At 32.8% G+C, this 17,676-nt stretch overlaps 1 protein-coding gene across 1 annotated transcript; it reads left to right on the plus strand.

The window, feature by feature from the left end:
* Window positions 1–1,059: 1,059 nt before the first annotated feature.
* Window positions 1,060–16,822, plus strand: LOC132734580 (ras-related protein Rab-38-like; the record flags this gene model as incomplete). The annotated part of the gene is made up of 4 exons (XM_060721352.1): window positions 1,060–1,206; window positions 14,342–14,546; window positions 15,734–15,915; window positions 16,679–16,822. Coding segments are annotated over exons 1-4 (534 nt in total), but the record flags the coding sequence as incomplete, so codon positions are not given.
* Between the last annotated feature and the right edge of the window lie 854 nt (window positions 16,823–17,676).

Genomic DNA, 17,676 nt, shown 5'->3' on the forward strand with positions numbered 1-17,676 from the left:
CATGATTTACTGACTTTTTCCAGTTAAGTTTTGACTTATAATCGTCGATCATTATGACAATTGAATTCTTAAAATAGTACTAAACGTAAAAACTCAGTATTAAAATAGCGCATAAAACACACACACACAAAAAGAAAAGAAAACAATATTCATAAAATCTGTATTTTTTTTTATTAAAATAGAAATTACATTTATTGTATAATAAACAATTATGCTCAACATGATCAACATGGTCATATAACAAGTGTCATATTGTTACTTAGTGTGAACAGATACCTTAAGAGGGGGTCCTCGTTAATAGCAATAACATAATATTTTAGGGACAATTACACAAGTATGGTGTTGATCATGCGTTACACATATGGATTATAAATGATTGTATACATGTATATCCGTTGCTATTAATAACCACGATCATAAAGAAATAACAAGAAATATTCTAATTTCTAGCATGCCGATCAAAGTTATAAATAATGAACAATGTCTTTCGTCCGTTCATTCAAAAGTGATATACAATTCTGGTAAAACCCAATGAACCATTGAAAAGTTTATAAGAATATCTTGTCATCATATATCTACTAGTTCATCTGCACCTGCTGTTTGGACGCCCTTTGATGCTTTGCATCAATGCTTTTCTTGTATACATTATATTATACTTTTAAATCTACATGTAATCTTGTTATTTAAAAGCGGGTTTTAGAGGCATATTATGTCATTTTATATGTGCTATGCACGGATACAATAAAAAATGTTAGGCATACATGTATATAGTCATACTGTACAAGTTTGCATTTTCAAAAGTAATTTTTAAAAGTAACACTTTACGGGTTCACGTTCCGACCCTCCAACCTCGCTGAGATCAAACTTATAGTGTCGGCTGACCTGCAAATGGCAAATTTAAACAAAGGGAAGTAAGTCTGTAATTGTGCTTGAATTAATTTTAAATAGCACTTTGAATGAAAATTCCACGGTAAAAAATCAACTTGACCTTATGAATAAAAGCTCAAGTATTAATAGTTCAATCAAATTAACATAAAATCTTTAATAGGACATTATTTGGAAAGGTTAAAATGTAGGACACAATGTCGTAAAAGCCGTTTTGTGATATGTTTATTTTTGGGACATATCACATGATCACATGAAAGAGATTGACAACTTTTAAACAACTTTTTTCCTGGTATGAAACGTTAATAAAGATTAGATATGGTAAGTCGGAAACATGTTTTGCATATTAAATTTAAATGAAATAATTATTCATAACAGATTATGTGACTGAATAAATTTATCCCGTATTGAACAGTACTGCAGCTGCAATAATCCTTTTAAAGTTTTACCAGTTTACATGTAATCTATCAAAACACTGGCTTAATTTGACAAATTTTTGTATCTTTGAAACTTGGTAGGCCTACTTTTAAAGTCACATTTAACCCATTAAATATCTTACATGGATATGTCTGTCTTTTAATCTTGACAAAACCAGTACAATGTAGTTTTGGTGAAAATTTTAAAATAAGTACTGACTCAACTTAATTTCTGAGAGTTACACTTCCCTATAAGTCAGTTGTTCTTGTGGACAGCTTGCGGACTATATTATTAGATCGTACTTGCAAATGTATATATATGAACTCTATGTTTAATGAGGGTCCATCCACCCATTACAGTCACAGACACTTGGGGAGTGGAGCTTAAAACGCCTTTAAAATCCAAATTAAATGCATATTTGTCAATCCCATCACATGTACTGATCGTATTTTCATTGGTTATGTGAAAACTGGGTAGTTTGAAGTTGTTTATCTGCCAAGCCACAAATCTTCTGCTGATGTGCTGTGCCTTGTCTGTGAGATGCTTGCAATAAGGGGAAAATAAAAACAAACAAATATCTGCTTAAAAAATTGTAACCTTTTGGGCTTTTACTGTAAGGACTTCTTGTAATGGGACAAGCAGCTGCTGCTACTGGCAAAATAAGCTTATGTAATATTATTGGTCCCCAGGTTGACAGTCAACCAATCAGTTAGGGTAAAAGCTGTAACATCAATCTGATATAATTACACTGTTTAAGTCTTACACCATTTGACTTTTACATGTATTTCTCTTATTTACGCTGATTTTTATTAGCAAAAAACTGCTTATCTTTTTACATGCCAATCTGATCATTGTGAAACGGTATCTTTTCTGTTCATAAATTGATCATCTCAGGTGGCATGTTGGAACCAAAAAATAAACTTTAAACGAGGCTGGTGGAATGTTGAAACCACAAAATAAAATAGAGTAAAACAGAATCCCTAAAGAAAGTCCAACACAATAAAATTGAAAATGTTGCAGACTCGGTTTGATTGAGCCTGTTCATGGACGGTACTGGAAAGTGCAAGGTACCGTCCACGCCCCCTAGCACCGGCTTAAGAAGAATTCAACATTTAAACACTAAAAAATGGTAAAATTTTGAATTTAGAGACATCCGCAGATGTGTTCATACGGCGATTATCATGGAACCTTCAATGTGACACAGTAGTGCCATTCCATGAAAAGCGGCGTATGGTCCCCAAGTGAAAGAATGGTTTTGCCCTAAACGAGAAAACAATGGGTGGAACTAAATGAAATGGAATTTTGAAAGGGGATCCGAGGTTATGAAGCCTGCATATCACAGATAAGATGTCAAAAGACAAATTTAAAAAGCAGTCTAAGGGTGATTATACAGTATTCAAGTAGGAATACTGGAACCACCCAAGTTGAAAATGGCCAAAAAGAAGAAACTAAAAGTACCACATATTATGTTTACACAACAATAATGTTGTGCAAAACGATCTTCAAGGATCGGAAATATAACATCACTGATTAAATGTACGGGGAGACTTTTTACAGCCGCCACACGGCACAAATAACACCTTAAAAGGGGCTTGTGGAATGTTGAAACCAAAAAAAGAAACTTTAACAAGGGGCATTATTTCAGTTTCTTGTTCTGTTATATTATCATATTTCCCAGATTTATGATGACTCACTGTTGATGGTTTAACTTTTTAAATTTTTTCAGTTTAAGATTTTACAAAAAAATGTCTTATTTGAAATTGCATAAAATTTGTAACAGGTTCAAGAAGGTTACTGCATAAGAGTTGTGTAAAGTAGTTTGGGGCAAATTAAGTGGGCTTTTCAATTTGGATTTTTGAAGGATCAATTAAATTTATATCCTTAATATTTTTTAAATAAATGATTTCTTTAAATTGCAGCTTGCTTAAAATACATGTACAACCAAATCTTAGTAAAGGACCAAATTTTATTTAAATCATAAATTTCTTTGATAAATGAACAGCATTTCAGACATGGTGCATTATAGCTGTATTTGCCCATGAAATGAACCAAGAGACATGCTATCGTGCACTTACTATACTTGCGCATAAACTGATTCAGAAGACAAGATATAATACACTAGCTATACTTGTGCATGTGACTATGCATAATGATAACTACTATAGGGAGCGACTTTGGATAATCAACAGTATACTATTACTACCATATAAACCATTTAGGGTACATAAGTTATGACTTTTATGATGCCCGATTCAATTCACAAGAAAATGTCATTTAATATTGAAGGCAGTAAATTTGATTTTGAATAATGAACTACCTATACCCGTGACTGAGTGCATATACAATAAAATATTTGTAGTTTATAAACTTTGGCATATGGGTGTCTCAAAATTTGAAAATTTTAAAAAGTTGAAATGTTTAGTTTCCTTAATTTATGAATTCATGGTATCATGCACTTAATAGTTGTCTAAATGTTTATTAATTTATAATAGAGTATTTTAAGTTTGATCTCAGGTCTGCCAGAATACCCTTAATGCAATAACTGGTTAACTCCTATTAGATTTAGAAGGACATAACTTGTTAGTGACTGCACTATGGTGATGAGTTGAACTCCTTATTGGTCGAAGCAGGCAAACATACAAACAATATTCTTATTGAAAAATAATTTTGTAAAATTACACAGAATTTGTAACATTTATAACAATTGATAAGTGCACAGTCATTTTCATGTGCTTCCATTGAAACAAGAACATTTTACTTATGACAGAGTGTGTAAATAATTTCTGATGATATACTTCCTATTAGTTAAGTTATATGAGCTGCGTCATGACAAAACGAACATAGTGCGTTTGCGACCATTATGGATCAAGACAAGTCTGTGCATCTGCGCAGTCTGATCAGGGTCCATGCTGTTCGCTTACAAACCCTATTACAAGTAGAGAAACTGATGGCGAAAAGCATGGATCCTGATCAGACCGCGCGGACGCACAGGCTGGTCTGGATCCATGCTGGTCGCAAACTCACTATGTTGATTTTGTCATGACGTGGCTCATATTTTCTTTTCATCTGTATTCAATCAAACCCTCCTACTGTGAAAATTATATTTCATAATTTCTCTGTGAAATTATCAAAATATAAATTCACTATCTATACTAAAAAACATGCAATACATGTATTATCGTATTACGGTATCTTTTTTTGATTTTTAAGATACTATATAATTATACAAGGGACTGTTCCAGCACATCCCAAGGAAAATTATTTTGAGAAATTTGTAGTACATGATCATGCATTTATAAATTCATTGGTGCATGCATTTTATGTTAAGTCATGTTTTAAAGTAACTCAGACGACAGGAAAAGTGTTAAAATATGTGACTGACCAGTCTGAATATATTATACAACATATTTATAACTGCTCACACCAGTGTCACCTTATATATTTCATCAGAAAAGTTTACATATTTGAATAATCATATAAAGCACCATATAAATTATAGTACCATTACCATAAAGAAGGACATCTTTGTTGGTGCACGTTTCATGAACAGGGTGTTCACTAGCCATGAAATCCTGAGGTCATTTTTAAGTTTTACCAACTACAAGGTCAAATCCCCATTATTTTAAGAAAATTTGACCCTCCAGTTAAAATCTTGAGTGTCAAATCAGGCCTTATGGAAATTTGAAGGGTCAAAGAGTCATTTCAAGGGTCAAACGGACACCCATAATGAATCCTTTTTTTTTGGTAATTTTTAAGTATAGGATTTTAAGTGTGCCCTTAGTAAACCGGATACTGATAGGCTAGAAATTATGTCTGGAAAGATAAATTTTAAAGCTTGTTTAATGCAGCTGCTTATAAAGTGAAGCAATTCTTTGGAAAAAATGGCATATATATTGTTAACTCCGATGTACTTGTGCATATTATAGGGGTTTTCTGGTTGAATGTATTTAGGCTGACTTATGGCCCTTGAATAAAAAAAGCATTTTGGTCTGTTAATGTTTTTTGTGTCTCCTGCTACACAGTAGCTGCAACATGCTACAAAGAAACTGTGACATAGGGAACAAATTGGTCAATATCACCCCTCAATACAACTGCTTAATTGGCTATCATCAGGCAACATGTGATCACTAATTGCTCTTGACTGTTTAAGTATGTTATGACTTAATGACTCAAGCCAAAGCTCAATTGTTTTAAAAGTCCCATTTTCTAAAAAAAAAACAACAATTTGATATAATTCATAATGTTCCATTGGTAACTTTCATATAGGGTGAAATAAAATTTGTTTCCCAAAATTTGATTCACAATGTAGAAACTTAGATATTTTGTATCTGAACATTGATTTACGTTAATGACAGAGTGTCATACCTAATATTCATTTGAACATGCTTTTCATATTTCTGAAAAGTTAATCTTTAATGTACATGTAATTCAGAAATTTTCAGCAAAGATTCAGAAATCTGAAATTTTAGTTCTTATCTAATTTAGAAATAATTGCACCAAAGATTCAGATACTTTTAGATGACTGAAAAGTATTTTCTATTTCAGAAATATTCAGAAAAGATTCAGAAATTTTTAGTTTCAATAAATTTATTTAGTTAATTCAGAAATATTCATTATAGAGGTTTTTGCTGTGAATTCAGATATATTTATACAAATTTAGACAGGCGCTGCCACAAAAAATAAGGATGTAATATTATATAATGATATATATAATGATATGTTAAGTGGGGGCATAGCCGAGTGGTTAACACGTCAGACTAGTAATCTAATTATTGCTTGTCGCATGGGTTCAAACCCCGTCAGGGGCAAGTTGTTGTTTCCTTGAGCAAGAAACTTACACTCATTGCTCGGTCGACTGGTTCAGGTTCCAGGAACGGATTCAAAAGTGTGTATATAAGCTTATAGCTTCCTACACAATGGAACTAAAATAAATTTCTGTACAATCCAAGAAATAAGGAGTATTATAGAATTATAAGTTATTCCTCTAGATTGACAGAAGGAGTCCTGAGTTCCTTTAAGAGATCAAGGGCAGCGTGGTGGGGGTTTTAAAGTAAATTAAAGCAACATTATAAATATATAGATATCTGTGTAATAAACTAATAATAAACTATCAGATACAAACTTGTAAATCAGAAAAATGTTTGATAACAAAATTTCCTCATCATACAGTTTAGTTAATTTATCTTTAATATGATAATACATGATGTCACAATTTATGAATATATGAATAGATATATATATATGTATATCATCACATTAGTGCAATAACTGATTAACACGTATTGAGTTTAGAAGAACTTATTACGTTACTGCACTAAGGTGGCGATATGTCTTTATCTCACACTGACATTGAGGCAGTGTGATCATATATTATTATATCTTCACTGGAGCTGCTGTATTGTAATATTGAGAAAATAGTTTTACTAATTGAAGCACCTGTTATAATATATGGAGTTTATTGTGAATTTTGAAATACAGTTTTAGGTGTTGGATATATTTATTGATATCAACAAGGAAGAACTGAAGCTTTTGTGTATATACATGTATTTCTGTTGAATAAAGATTTAACTTGAAAGATTTAAGAAATAAAGTAAATTTAATAAAGGTGCAATAATGAGTGTCCGAAAGGTAAGTTTAAAACTTATGATTTTTATTACAATTTTAGGAATCATTTTTCTAGGTAGATAAAATTTTATATTCTCTTCATGGTGATGTGATGAGAAAAAGTTGAAAAGTACATTCATCCTGATGATGTAGACCATTTTTCAGTCAATTAGAACAGTTTTACAAAAAAGACCTTAATAAAGTAATTTTAATTTCAAAGCTCAGACCAATTATATATTAAATAATCTTGAGAAAAAATATGATTATGAGTGAGCTGAAGGTCACAGATCTGACTGGACAGAAAAAATGTGATAAATTAGCTGTAGAAGGATGACACACAATTTTAAGCTATAGTAATTTTTTTATAAGTTAGAGAATGATGGCATGTTTAGCTATAGTATTACCTAGAGAATTAAGTGTGACATGTTTAAAAACTTTAGTATTAGCTACAGAAGGGTGACATGTTAGCTATAGTATTAGTTAGAGAATAATGACAATGTTAGTTATTGTATTAGCTATAGAAGAGCTATAAAAGAGTGATATGTTAGCTATAGAATTAGCTAGATTATAAATTATGGCAATTTTTAGCTATAGTATAAGCTAAAGAATGATGGCATGTAAGCTATAGTATTACCTAGAGAAGTGTGACATGTTTAAAAACTATAGTATAAGCAACAGAAGGGTGGCATGTTAGCTATAGTATTAATTAGAGAATAATGACAATTGTTAGCTATAGAATTAGCTATAGAAGAGCTATAGAAGAGTGATATGTTAGCTAAAGAATTTTCTATAGAATGATGGCATGTTAGCTATAGTATTAGCTAGAGAATTATGGCAATTGTTAGCTGTAGTATTTGCTAGGCTAGAGAATAATGGCATGATTGCTACAGCATTAGCTAAAGAATATTGACAACTGTTAGCTATAGTATCAGCTAATTAGAATGATGGCATGTTAGCTATAGTATTAACTAGAGAAGAGTAATATGTTAGCTATAGAATTAGCTACAGAATAATGGTAATTGTTAGCTATAGTATTTGCTAGGCTAGAGAATAATGGCATGATTGCTACAGCATTAGCTCGAGAATATTGACAATTGTTAGCTATAGTTTTTGCTATAGAATGATGGATATTGTTAGCTATAGTATTAGCTATAGAATGATGTCAAGTTAGTTTTAGCTATAGAAGAGCTGTAGAAGAGTGACATGTTAGCTATTATAAGTATTTAAGCTAGAGAATTATGGCAATTGTAAGATTATGTATATAAGCTATAGAATGCTGGCATGATAGCTATTATTTAAATTATTTTTCTACAGATGGTTGAAAATGAAATATTGTAGCCTAACATCTAGGTTAAATATTAAATAGTTTATACTTAAGTCTTGTGTTATTATTAGTTTGAAGAACAGAAATTATAAAGGATACTCAATATTTAACCAGGAAATGGAATTTTTCTAGTGTACACTTCTTTTTTATTATCTATAACATTTCATGATCCAATAAAACATTAAAAAAAAGACAATATAACTTTATCAGTAATAAAAACTTCCTGGTTATTTTTTTTCTTTGTTTATTTTTATTATTTATTGAATTTTGTTATCTTGATAAAATTGGATGACAAATCAATTGTAATGTATCGTGGTGCTTTATAATAATATACTAAGAGTCAGTGTAATTAGGAGAATCGTGTTAACTTGTTATATAGCTTGTTAATTAATAGGAAGTGAAATATATGTGTTGATTCAAAGATATTGTATATGTTATATAATAATTATATATATTCAAAGGATTATTGGGATCATGGTAGTTGTTTTCTTTGTTAATATATTATAATGATTTAATATTTATATGTGATTACTCAGTTTTTGTTGAATTAATGATTATTAATATTACATACTCTAATAAATTAAAGGAGTAACGTTACGTCACATGGTAGCTCAGGTCAAAGATATTATAGAACAGAACAGAACAGAACAGAAATTTTATTTGAATCTAACTTGAACATTTACAGTTCATCGTTACATACAACAAATTTTTCATGCACATAGTAATAATGTAAATATCATATTGTAAACATGCAAACAACTTTACATATTTCATCAGATCATAACAAAGAATTTAATTCATTTGTTCTTAATTTAAAAGCATTTCTGCAAAACAGAGCCAATTTGTTTAAGACCTTTACATTTGTAGAATTCAACAATTGTGTGAGTTTTAGCATACTCGGGTGTCTATGATAATACCTAGGAATATACTGATTTCTAAGTAAAGCATACATTGGACATATTAAAATAAAATGGTATTCGTCTTCAATATCATTACATTGGCACAGTGTACATTTTCTATCGTTTCTATCTATATTTCTATGTCTACCAGTTTCAATATGTAGGTCATGTGAAGATAAACGTATTTTAGCTAATATATTTCTTAAACTACGACATTTCATTTATTTATATATTCGGACCTTTCAAAATCTGGCTTTAATTCTTTAAATAAAAACAAAGATGACTTTGAACAAATATCTTGTCTCCAGTTATTTATATACATGTCAATAATTCTAGTACGAAAAATAGGAACAAACATATTAATATTTACCGAAGAAGGATACATCCATACTTCGTGAAAACCAGTGTTTTGTAGTAAATCTCGGACTTTGGATGCCCAGTTCACAAAGTTACAATTTTCAGCTTCATATCTTAAAGTGTTCATTGTGCTTGATAAAATACAGTTATAATCCTTTTCAACATACAACTTTAGGAAATATTTAACAATTCTAACTTGTCTAACTACATATAATGGATATCTACCCAATTCACCATATAATGCAGAATTAGCAGTAGACATTTTAACATTGAGTATCCATTTCATGAATTTTCTATGTATTCGTTCAATATTTTCCGCTTTTTCAAACCCCCATACTTCACAAGAATAATTCAATATAGATGCAACATATGAATCAAATAAATTTAACATAATATTTACAGGAACTTCAATGCATTTTGTAATACTAAATAATAAGCCCATAGCTTTATGAGCTTTATCAGCTAATGCTTTTGTTGCTGTCTTAAAAGATCCACCACTAGATAACACAATACCTAAGTAATTAAAACTTGAAACAAATTCCAATTCTATTATATGATACATACTATATAATTAATATATTCAAAGGAATGATATCCAGGGATCGTGGGTTATATATGAGTTTTTTAATTTGTTAATTTAATGTTGATTATGTGATCACTCACTTTTTTTGTTGAATTAATGCATATTTATACACTTCAATAATTTAAAGGAGTTATGTCCCAATTGGTAGCTTAAGTGTTTAATATATCTGCAATAATACTGTCACAATATGTGACAATAACACTACTATATAGCAGTAGCAATTAAATATATAAGGACTTACTCCAGAATTGAACATATTTCGGGGACAATTTCCAGCTATTCCGGGGTTTAAGACTTAGAAACAAACTTTTCCAGTCACAGCTTCAAAATTAAGCGCTACAGGTTTGCAAATTGAATGTGAACAGTAATGTACCGTGAAGCTTTAATGCTAAAAGTTTGTTTGTACAGGAGAATATGCTAGGAAAAACCCAGATTTGCCACGTTCCAATTACAACTATTGTTCTTTATCATAATAATGAACAGTTGAAATGTCCTGTATTTTGACCATCATGTGTCAGTCTTGTTCTTGGTCATATATGATTGTAGGTCTTGTTCTCGATGATAAAGCTGGTATAGCAGTTATATATATAAATGTAACAGGGACATTTAAAGCTATCAATGAGTTGTTAAAAATGAATGACTACATCATTTTATAGTGTACTAGACTAGTTTTATTATGCCCCCATTTCGAAGAAAAGGGGGTATATTGCTTTGCACTTGTCGGTCCGTCGGTCCGTTGGTCCGTCGGTCCGTCGGTCCGTAGACCAAATGGTTTCCGAGTGATAACTAAAGAACCCTTAGGCCTAGGAACTTCAAACGTGGTATGGTGATTGGTCATGACCAGTAGATGACCCCTATTGATTTTGGGGTCAAGGGGTCAAAGGTCAAGGTCACATTGACCTTATAAGCAAAAACGGATTCCGATCAATAACTATAGAACCTTAAGGCCTAGGAACTTCAAACTTGGTATGGTGATTGGTCATGATCAGTAGATGACCCCTATTGATTTTGGGGTCAAGGGGTCAAAGGTCAAGGTCACATTGACCTTGTAAGCAAAAACGGTTTCCAATCAATAACGAAAGAACCTTAAGGCCTAGGAACTTCAAAATTGGTATGGTGATTGGTCATGATCAGTAGATGACCTATTGATTTTGGGGTCAAGGGGTCAAAGGTCAAGGTCACATTGACCTTGTAAGCAAAAAAGGTTTCCGATCAATAACTAAAGAACTTTAAGGCCTAGGAACTTCAAACTTGGTATGGTGATAGGTCATGATCAGTAGATGACCCCTATTGACTTTGGGGTCAAGGGGTCAAAGGTCAAGGTCACATTGACCTTGAAAGCAAAAACGGTTTCCGATCAATAACTAAAGAACTTTAAGGCCTAGGAACTTCAAACTTGGTATGGTGATTGGTCATGATCAGTAGATGACCCCTATTGACTTTGGGGTCAAGGGGTCAAAGGTCAAGGTCACATTGACCTTGAAAGCAAAAACGGTTTCCGATCAATAACTAAAGAACTTTAAGGCCTAGAAACTTCAAACTTGGTATGGTGATTGATCATGATCAGTTGATGACCCCTCTTGATTTTGGGGTCAAAGGTCAAGGTCACATTGACCTCTTGGGTAAAAACGGTTTCTGATCAATAACGAAAGAACCCTAAGGCATAGGAACTTCAAACTTGGTATGGTGATTGGTCATGACCAGCAGATGACCTCTATTGATTTTGGGGTTAAGGGGTCAAAGGTCAAGGTCACATTAATCTTGTAGGTAAAAACTGTTTCCGATCAATAACGAAAGAACCCTTAGGCCTAGGGATTTCAGACTTGATATGGTGATTGGTTATGATCAGTAGATGACCCCTATTGATTTTGGGGTCAAGGGGTCAAAGGTCAAGGTCACATTGACCTCTTGGGTAAAAACGGTTTCTGATAAATAACGAAAGAACCCTAAGGCATAGGAACTTCAAACTTGGTATGGTGATTGATCATGATCAGTTGATGACCCCTATTGACTTTGGGGTCAAGGGGTCAAAGGTCAAGGTCACATTGACCTTGAAAGCAAAAACGGTTTCCGATCAATAACTAAAGAACTTTAAGGCCTAGGAACTTCAAACTTGGTATGGTGATTGATCATGATCAGTTGATGACCACTCTTGATTTTGGGGTCAAGGGGTCAAAGGTCAAGGTCACATTGACCTCTTGGGTAAAAACGGTTTCTGATCAATAACGAAAGAACCCTAAGGCATAGGAACTTCAAACTTGGTATGGTGATTGGTCATGACCAGCAGATGACCTCTATTGATTTTGGGGTTAAGTCAAAGGTCAAGGTCACATTGATCTTGTAGGTAAAAACTGTTTCCGATCAATAACGAAAAAACCCTTAGGCCTAGGGATTTCAAACTTGATATGGTGATTGGTCATGATCAGTAGATGACCCCTATTGATTTTGGGGTCAAGGGGTCAAAGGTCAAGGTCACATTGACCTCTTGGGTAAAAACGGTTTCTGATCAATAACGAAAGAACCCTAAGGCATAGGAACTTCAAACTTGGTATGGTGATTGGTCATGACCAGCAGATGACCTCTATTGATTTTGGGGTTAAGGGGTCAAAGGTCAAGGTCACATTGATCTTGTAGGTAAAAATTGTTTCCGATAAATAACTAAAGAACCCTTAGGCCTAGGAACTTCAAACTTGGTATGGTGATCAATAACTATAGAACCTTAAGGCCTAGGAACTTCAAACTTGGTAAGGTGATTGGTCATGATCAGTAGATGACCCCTATTGATTTTGGGGTCAAGGGGTCAAAGGTCAAGGTCACATTGACCTTGTAAGCAAAAACGGTTTCCGATCAATAACTAAAGAACCTTAAGGCCTAGGAACTTCAAACTTGGTATGGTGATTGGTCATGACCAGCAGATGACCCCTATTGATTTTGGGGTTAAGGGGTCAAAGGGCAAGGTCACATTGACCTTGTAGGTAAAAATGCTTTCCAATCAATAACTTAAGAACCCTGAGGCCTAGGAACTTCGAACTTGGTATGGTGATTGGTCATGACCAGCAGATGACCTATTGATTTTGGGGTCAAGGGGTCAAAGGTCAAGGTCACATTGACCTTGTAGGTAAAAACGGTTTCCGATCAATTAACTAAAAAATCTTAGGCCTAGGAACTTCAAACTTTGTATGATAATTGGTTGTGACCAGCAGATGACCCCTATTGAGTTTTGAGTCAAGGGGTCAAAGGTCAAGGTCACATTGACCTTGTAAGTAAAAACGGTTTCTGATCAATAACTTAAGAACGCTTAGGCCTAGGAACTTCAAACTTGGCATGGTGATTGGTCATGACCAGCAGATGACCTATTGATTTTGGGGTCAAGGGGTCAAAGGTTAAGGTCATGACCAGTAGATACTTGATAACCCTTATTAATTGTTTGATCACTGGGTCAGAAGTCATGCATAGTAACCTTATCACATGACTTATTGGCTGCTGATAGGGGGCAAACATGTTTTACAAACATATCTTGTTTATTTATGATCCTTTATAGATTATAACAATTGGTTCACACTTAATTAAACACAATAGACTTACTCAGGAATAAACTTAGTCCCGAGTAGAATTATTGTTATCCAGAACTGATTTCAAATTAAATGTGAGTTTTTCAAGCTTAAATCTGTAGGTGTAACAAACAAACTTCATGGTGCACTACCCATCTCAATAGATAAGTCAACCTGTTGCACTTATTTTTGAAGCTGTAACGTCTGTAAAATTTTGTTTGTACCTTAGACAGATTAGCTTGGAAAAACCAAATATTCTTATTTCCTAAGATATAGCTTATTCAGAATATTTTGTGTTTTTCCAAGCTAATTTATGCAGGGCTGTGAAAAGAAATTTTGCAGTTACAACTTCGAAAATAAGCAGGTTGACTTAGATATTGTTGCCTGGATTTATTTAAGTGCACAGTGAAGCTAAAAGTAAAAGTTTGTTTGCATCAGGGAGATTTAGCTTGTATACATCCACATTTCCCCATTGGGAAGATTCAGTTGCCACTTAGCATGCTAAAGGTTAAAACTTTGGGTTTTTTTTCTCCATATTTTATAATTAGATACTGCTTTAAATAGAAATTTCTGAAGAAATTTCAGACACAGAATTATGGTTGTAAGATAGAAGAACAAAATGCTTTTGACTTTTCATTATGGCTGCAGGGAAGTAATGTGTTATTTAAAATGACTTGTTTTCCAGTATTCAACTTAAGACCATTATTTTCTGTGATTTCAGGCAGGTGGAGGTGATAAGAAAGAACATCTGTATAAAATATTGGTAATAGGTGAGCTAGGGACAGGTAAAACATCAATAATCAAACGATATGTACATCAGTTCTTTTCTCAACACTACAGAGCAACTATTGGTGTAGATTTTGCCTTAAAGGTCATTAATTGGGACGCTGAGACCATAGTGAGGCTGCAGTTATGGGACATTGCAGGTACATACATATATATTTAAACTATTTATTTATTATGTTCATTGTTTTTATGTGAGGAAGCTATCCAGCTGTATGGAATGTCAGTTTTTCTACCCAAGTGCCAGTTCCTGGCTGAAATAACACATCAGGTCATCTTCCGTCTGTAAAGCTGAAAAGTCACAATATGGCCTAAACTGTGTTGGTGGGATGTACCAAAAAGAAGAAAAACATTCTCCAACAGTAAGGCTGAAAAGTCACCATATTGCCTATAATACTGTGTTGGTGGGATGTAAAACTAAACAAAACAAAAAAATTGTTCTTTTCAAGGAAATACTAAAAATATTTCATCAGTGATATATAAGTCATATTATATTTTTTGAAACAGAGTTATTTATAGAAATTTCTGCAAATACATAATGAAATATAATATTAAATTAGAAAACACATCACAATAGATGAAGATTTTTCATGATGTCATGATAATATCATAAAATTGTTGTCATCATTTGTGCATGACCAAGTGGTTAACACATCACACTAGTAATCTAAGAAATGTCAGAAGTGGGGATTCAACCTCTGTCAGGAGGAAGCTGTTTTTTCCTTGTGCAAGAAACTTCACACTCATTGCTCTGTACTGAGAGTGTGCCTTTAAGCTTGTACAGTCTAACCTGTTAAAAAAGGCCATCCAAGGCAGAGAAAAACATGTCTTTTAGAGACAAGTTGTTATTTAAATATTTGGAGGTTACTTTGCTCTTTATAATCAATGTCTCAGAGTGGCCTTTATAATACGCATGGTGATCTTTATTCAGAGGTGGTCTTTAACACAGGTTAGACTGTAGATACAAATTAAAATGATCCATGGGACCTGAGTTGAGAGGCAGACACCTTAAACAATAGGCCACTGCTCTCATTTAAGCTAGATAGTAGGTATGGTTGATGAGTAAGGCATATGGCAAAAATAATGTTCAAAGCATGGTTGTTTGTTGTCATATGACTTATTCAATGTAGGTGGTGTGACTTTAAATCCTATTATCAGATCAAGCATTTATTATATAATATACTTGGTATAAATGCAGTTTTATAGCTTGGTGTAAAAATATTTAATAACATTATGAAATATGAGAATCTAACAGTGTCGTAATTTTGCAATGTATGAAAATATGTACATTCAATATAAACTTTGATATTTCTATAACATATGTTTTCAGGTCAAGAAAGGTTTGGAAATATGACTAGGGTATATTATAAGGAGGCAGTGGGAGCATTTATTGTGTTTGACTTGACTAGAGCATCAACATTTGATGCTGTAACAAAGTGGAAAAATGACCTTGACCTCAAAGTTCAACTTGCTGATGGGAGACCAGTGCCATGTGTTCTTTTAGCCAATAAGGTTTGTCTGTGTTCTGGTAGCAAATACTTTGTTAGATGATTAAATTTCATTTAACTGCAGTGAAACCATGGCAATGTTATGTAAAGTTCCTTTACCCTTTTCCATCTGACTTTCTTAAAGAAGTTCCAATGAGATCATAAAGCCTAAAAACCTAAAATTTAGAACATTCATACATGGCAGTGGCCGAGTGGTTAAGGTCTGTGACTTAAAACCACTTGCCCCTCACCATTGTGGGTTCAAAACCCAAAAGAGACTTTGAATTCTTTCATGTTAGGAAGCTATCCACCTAGTTTACACATTGTTAGTGGTTCTACTCAGGTACTGGTTAGTTCCTGAAATGCTTAAAAATGATAAGGTCGTTTTTACATTGGTTACTTCTTATATCACACATAAAGGCACACATTGAGTAGAATTTCTATCAGCATGAAACTATCATGGTCAGGAGCATAATGCAGATAACAACATTTTTAGAAGTTTTGCCCATGTTTAAATCAAAACATGTATGAAAATTTGTTATCATGTGACAGACAAGCATTAATGCTTCATGTGGTTTTTTTGTTATAAAATTACTGCAGGGAAATGCAAGATTTTCTAAATGACTATTAAGCCTAGACTTATGGCATTCATTTTACTGTAAGAATATGTTTTACACCATAATCTAATATGCTTCAACAACTTGCACTGAACATTAGTGTATGTCACATTCAGTGCTTTCAGCACTTTGATTATTGCTGCATTATGAGACAGAGTTTGTATTTTACAGTGTGATCAACCTAAAGAAGGATTAATGAATAACACATCTCAGATAGATGAATTTTGTAAAGAAAAAGGCTTCATTGGTTGGTTCGAAACATCAGCAAAGGAAAATATAAATATTGATGAAGCAGCTAGATTTTTAGTTACTCAGGTAAGAATTTGGTGATTAATTATTGCTTACACTGCTGAGAGCCATGCTACAAGGAGCTTTGTGGTAAGCGTACATACCATTCAATATAAGGATTGGTGGTTTGAGCCATACTCTGGTCACAGAACTTTGGCTTTGTTCAGAGTGGTAAATATGTAGGGCTTGGTATAATCTAAAATTTCTGGCTGCATGGGTTAAAAACTCATTATAGGCAGCCTGGCTGCCCAGACTATGTTTGTCTTGTCAATTGAAGTATGCATTTGACATATTTATTGTGTAACAAGTGCACAACTACTTCTCCCTGTATTGTTACATCTGACAACTGCTTTATGGAATCAAATATTTTGCTCATTGGTACTAGAGTGTTTTCTTGCATATCAGAGAGGACTTTCTTCTGTTTACGTCTGTGCTAGAAAAAGACTTGTAACAAAGCATTTTGCATGCTTTAAATGATGTTGTTCTGCCAATGTCATTAATTCATGTTAAAGATAACATCATATTTTTTATTGTAAGTCATTATGAATGAAGTTGTTAGACTAACACAAAGGAAAAAAAGTTCAATATAGTTTTTGTATTTTCTTTCAAAAATATGATTTACATAATATTTGTATTTTATTGTATTGTATTTGCAATGTATTTGTATTGTATTTGCAATGTTTTTGAATTGTATCGTATTTGTATTGTATTTGTATTGTATTTGCAACCTATTTGCTATTGTATTGTCATGTTTGTAATGCATTTGTATTGTATTTACAATGTATTTGTATAAGTATTTGTATTGTATTTGCGATGTATTTTTATTGTATTTGTTTTTTATTGTATTTGTATTATAATTTGAATTAAAAAAAACAACACTG

Source organism: Ruditapes philippinarum, unplaced genomic scaffold, assembly GCF_026571515.1.
Source record: "Ruditapes philippinarum isolate M1 unplaced genomic scaffold, ASM2657151v2 ctg12407_1_1_1_1, whole genome shotgun sequence".
NCBI lineage: Eukaryota > Metazoa > Mollusca > Bivalvia > Venerida > Veneridae > Ruditapes > Ruditapes philippinarum.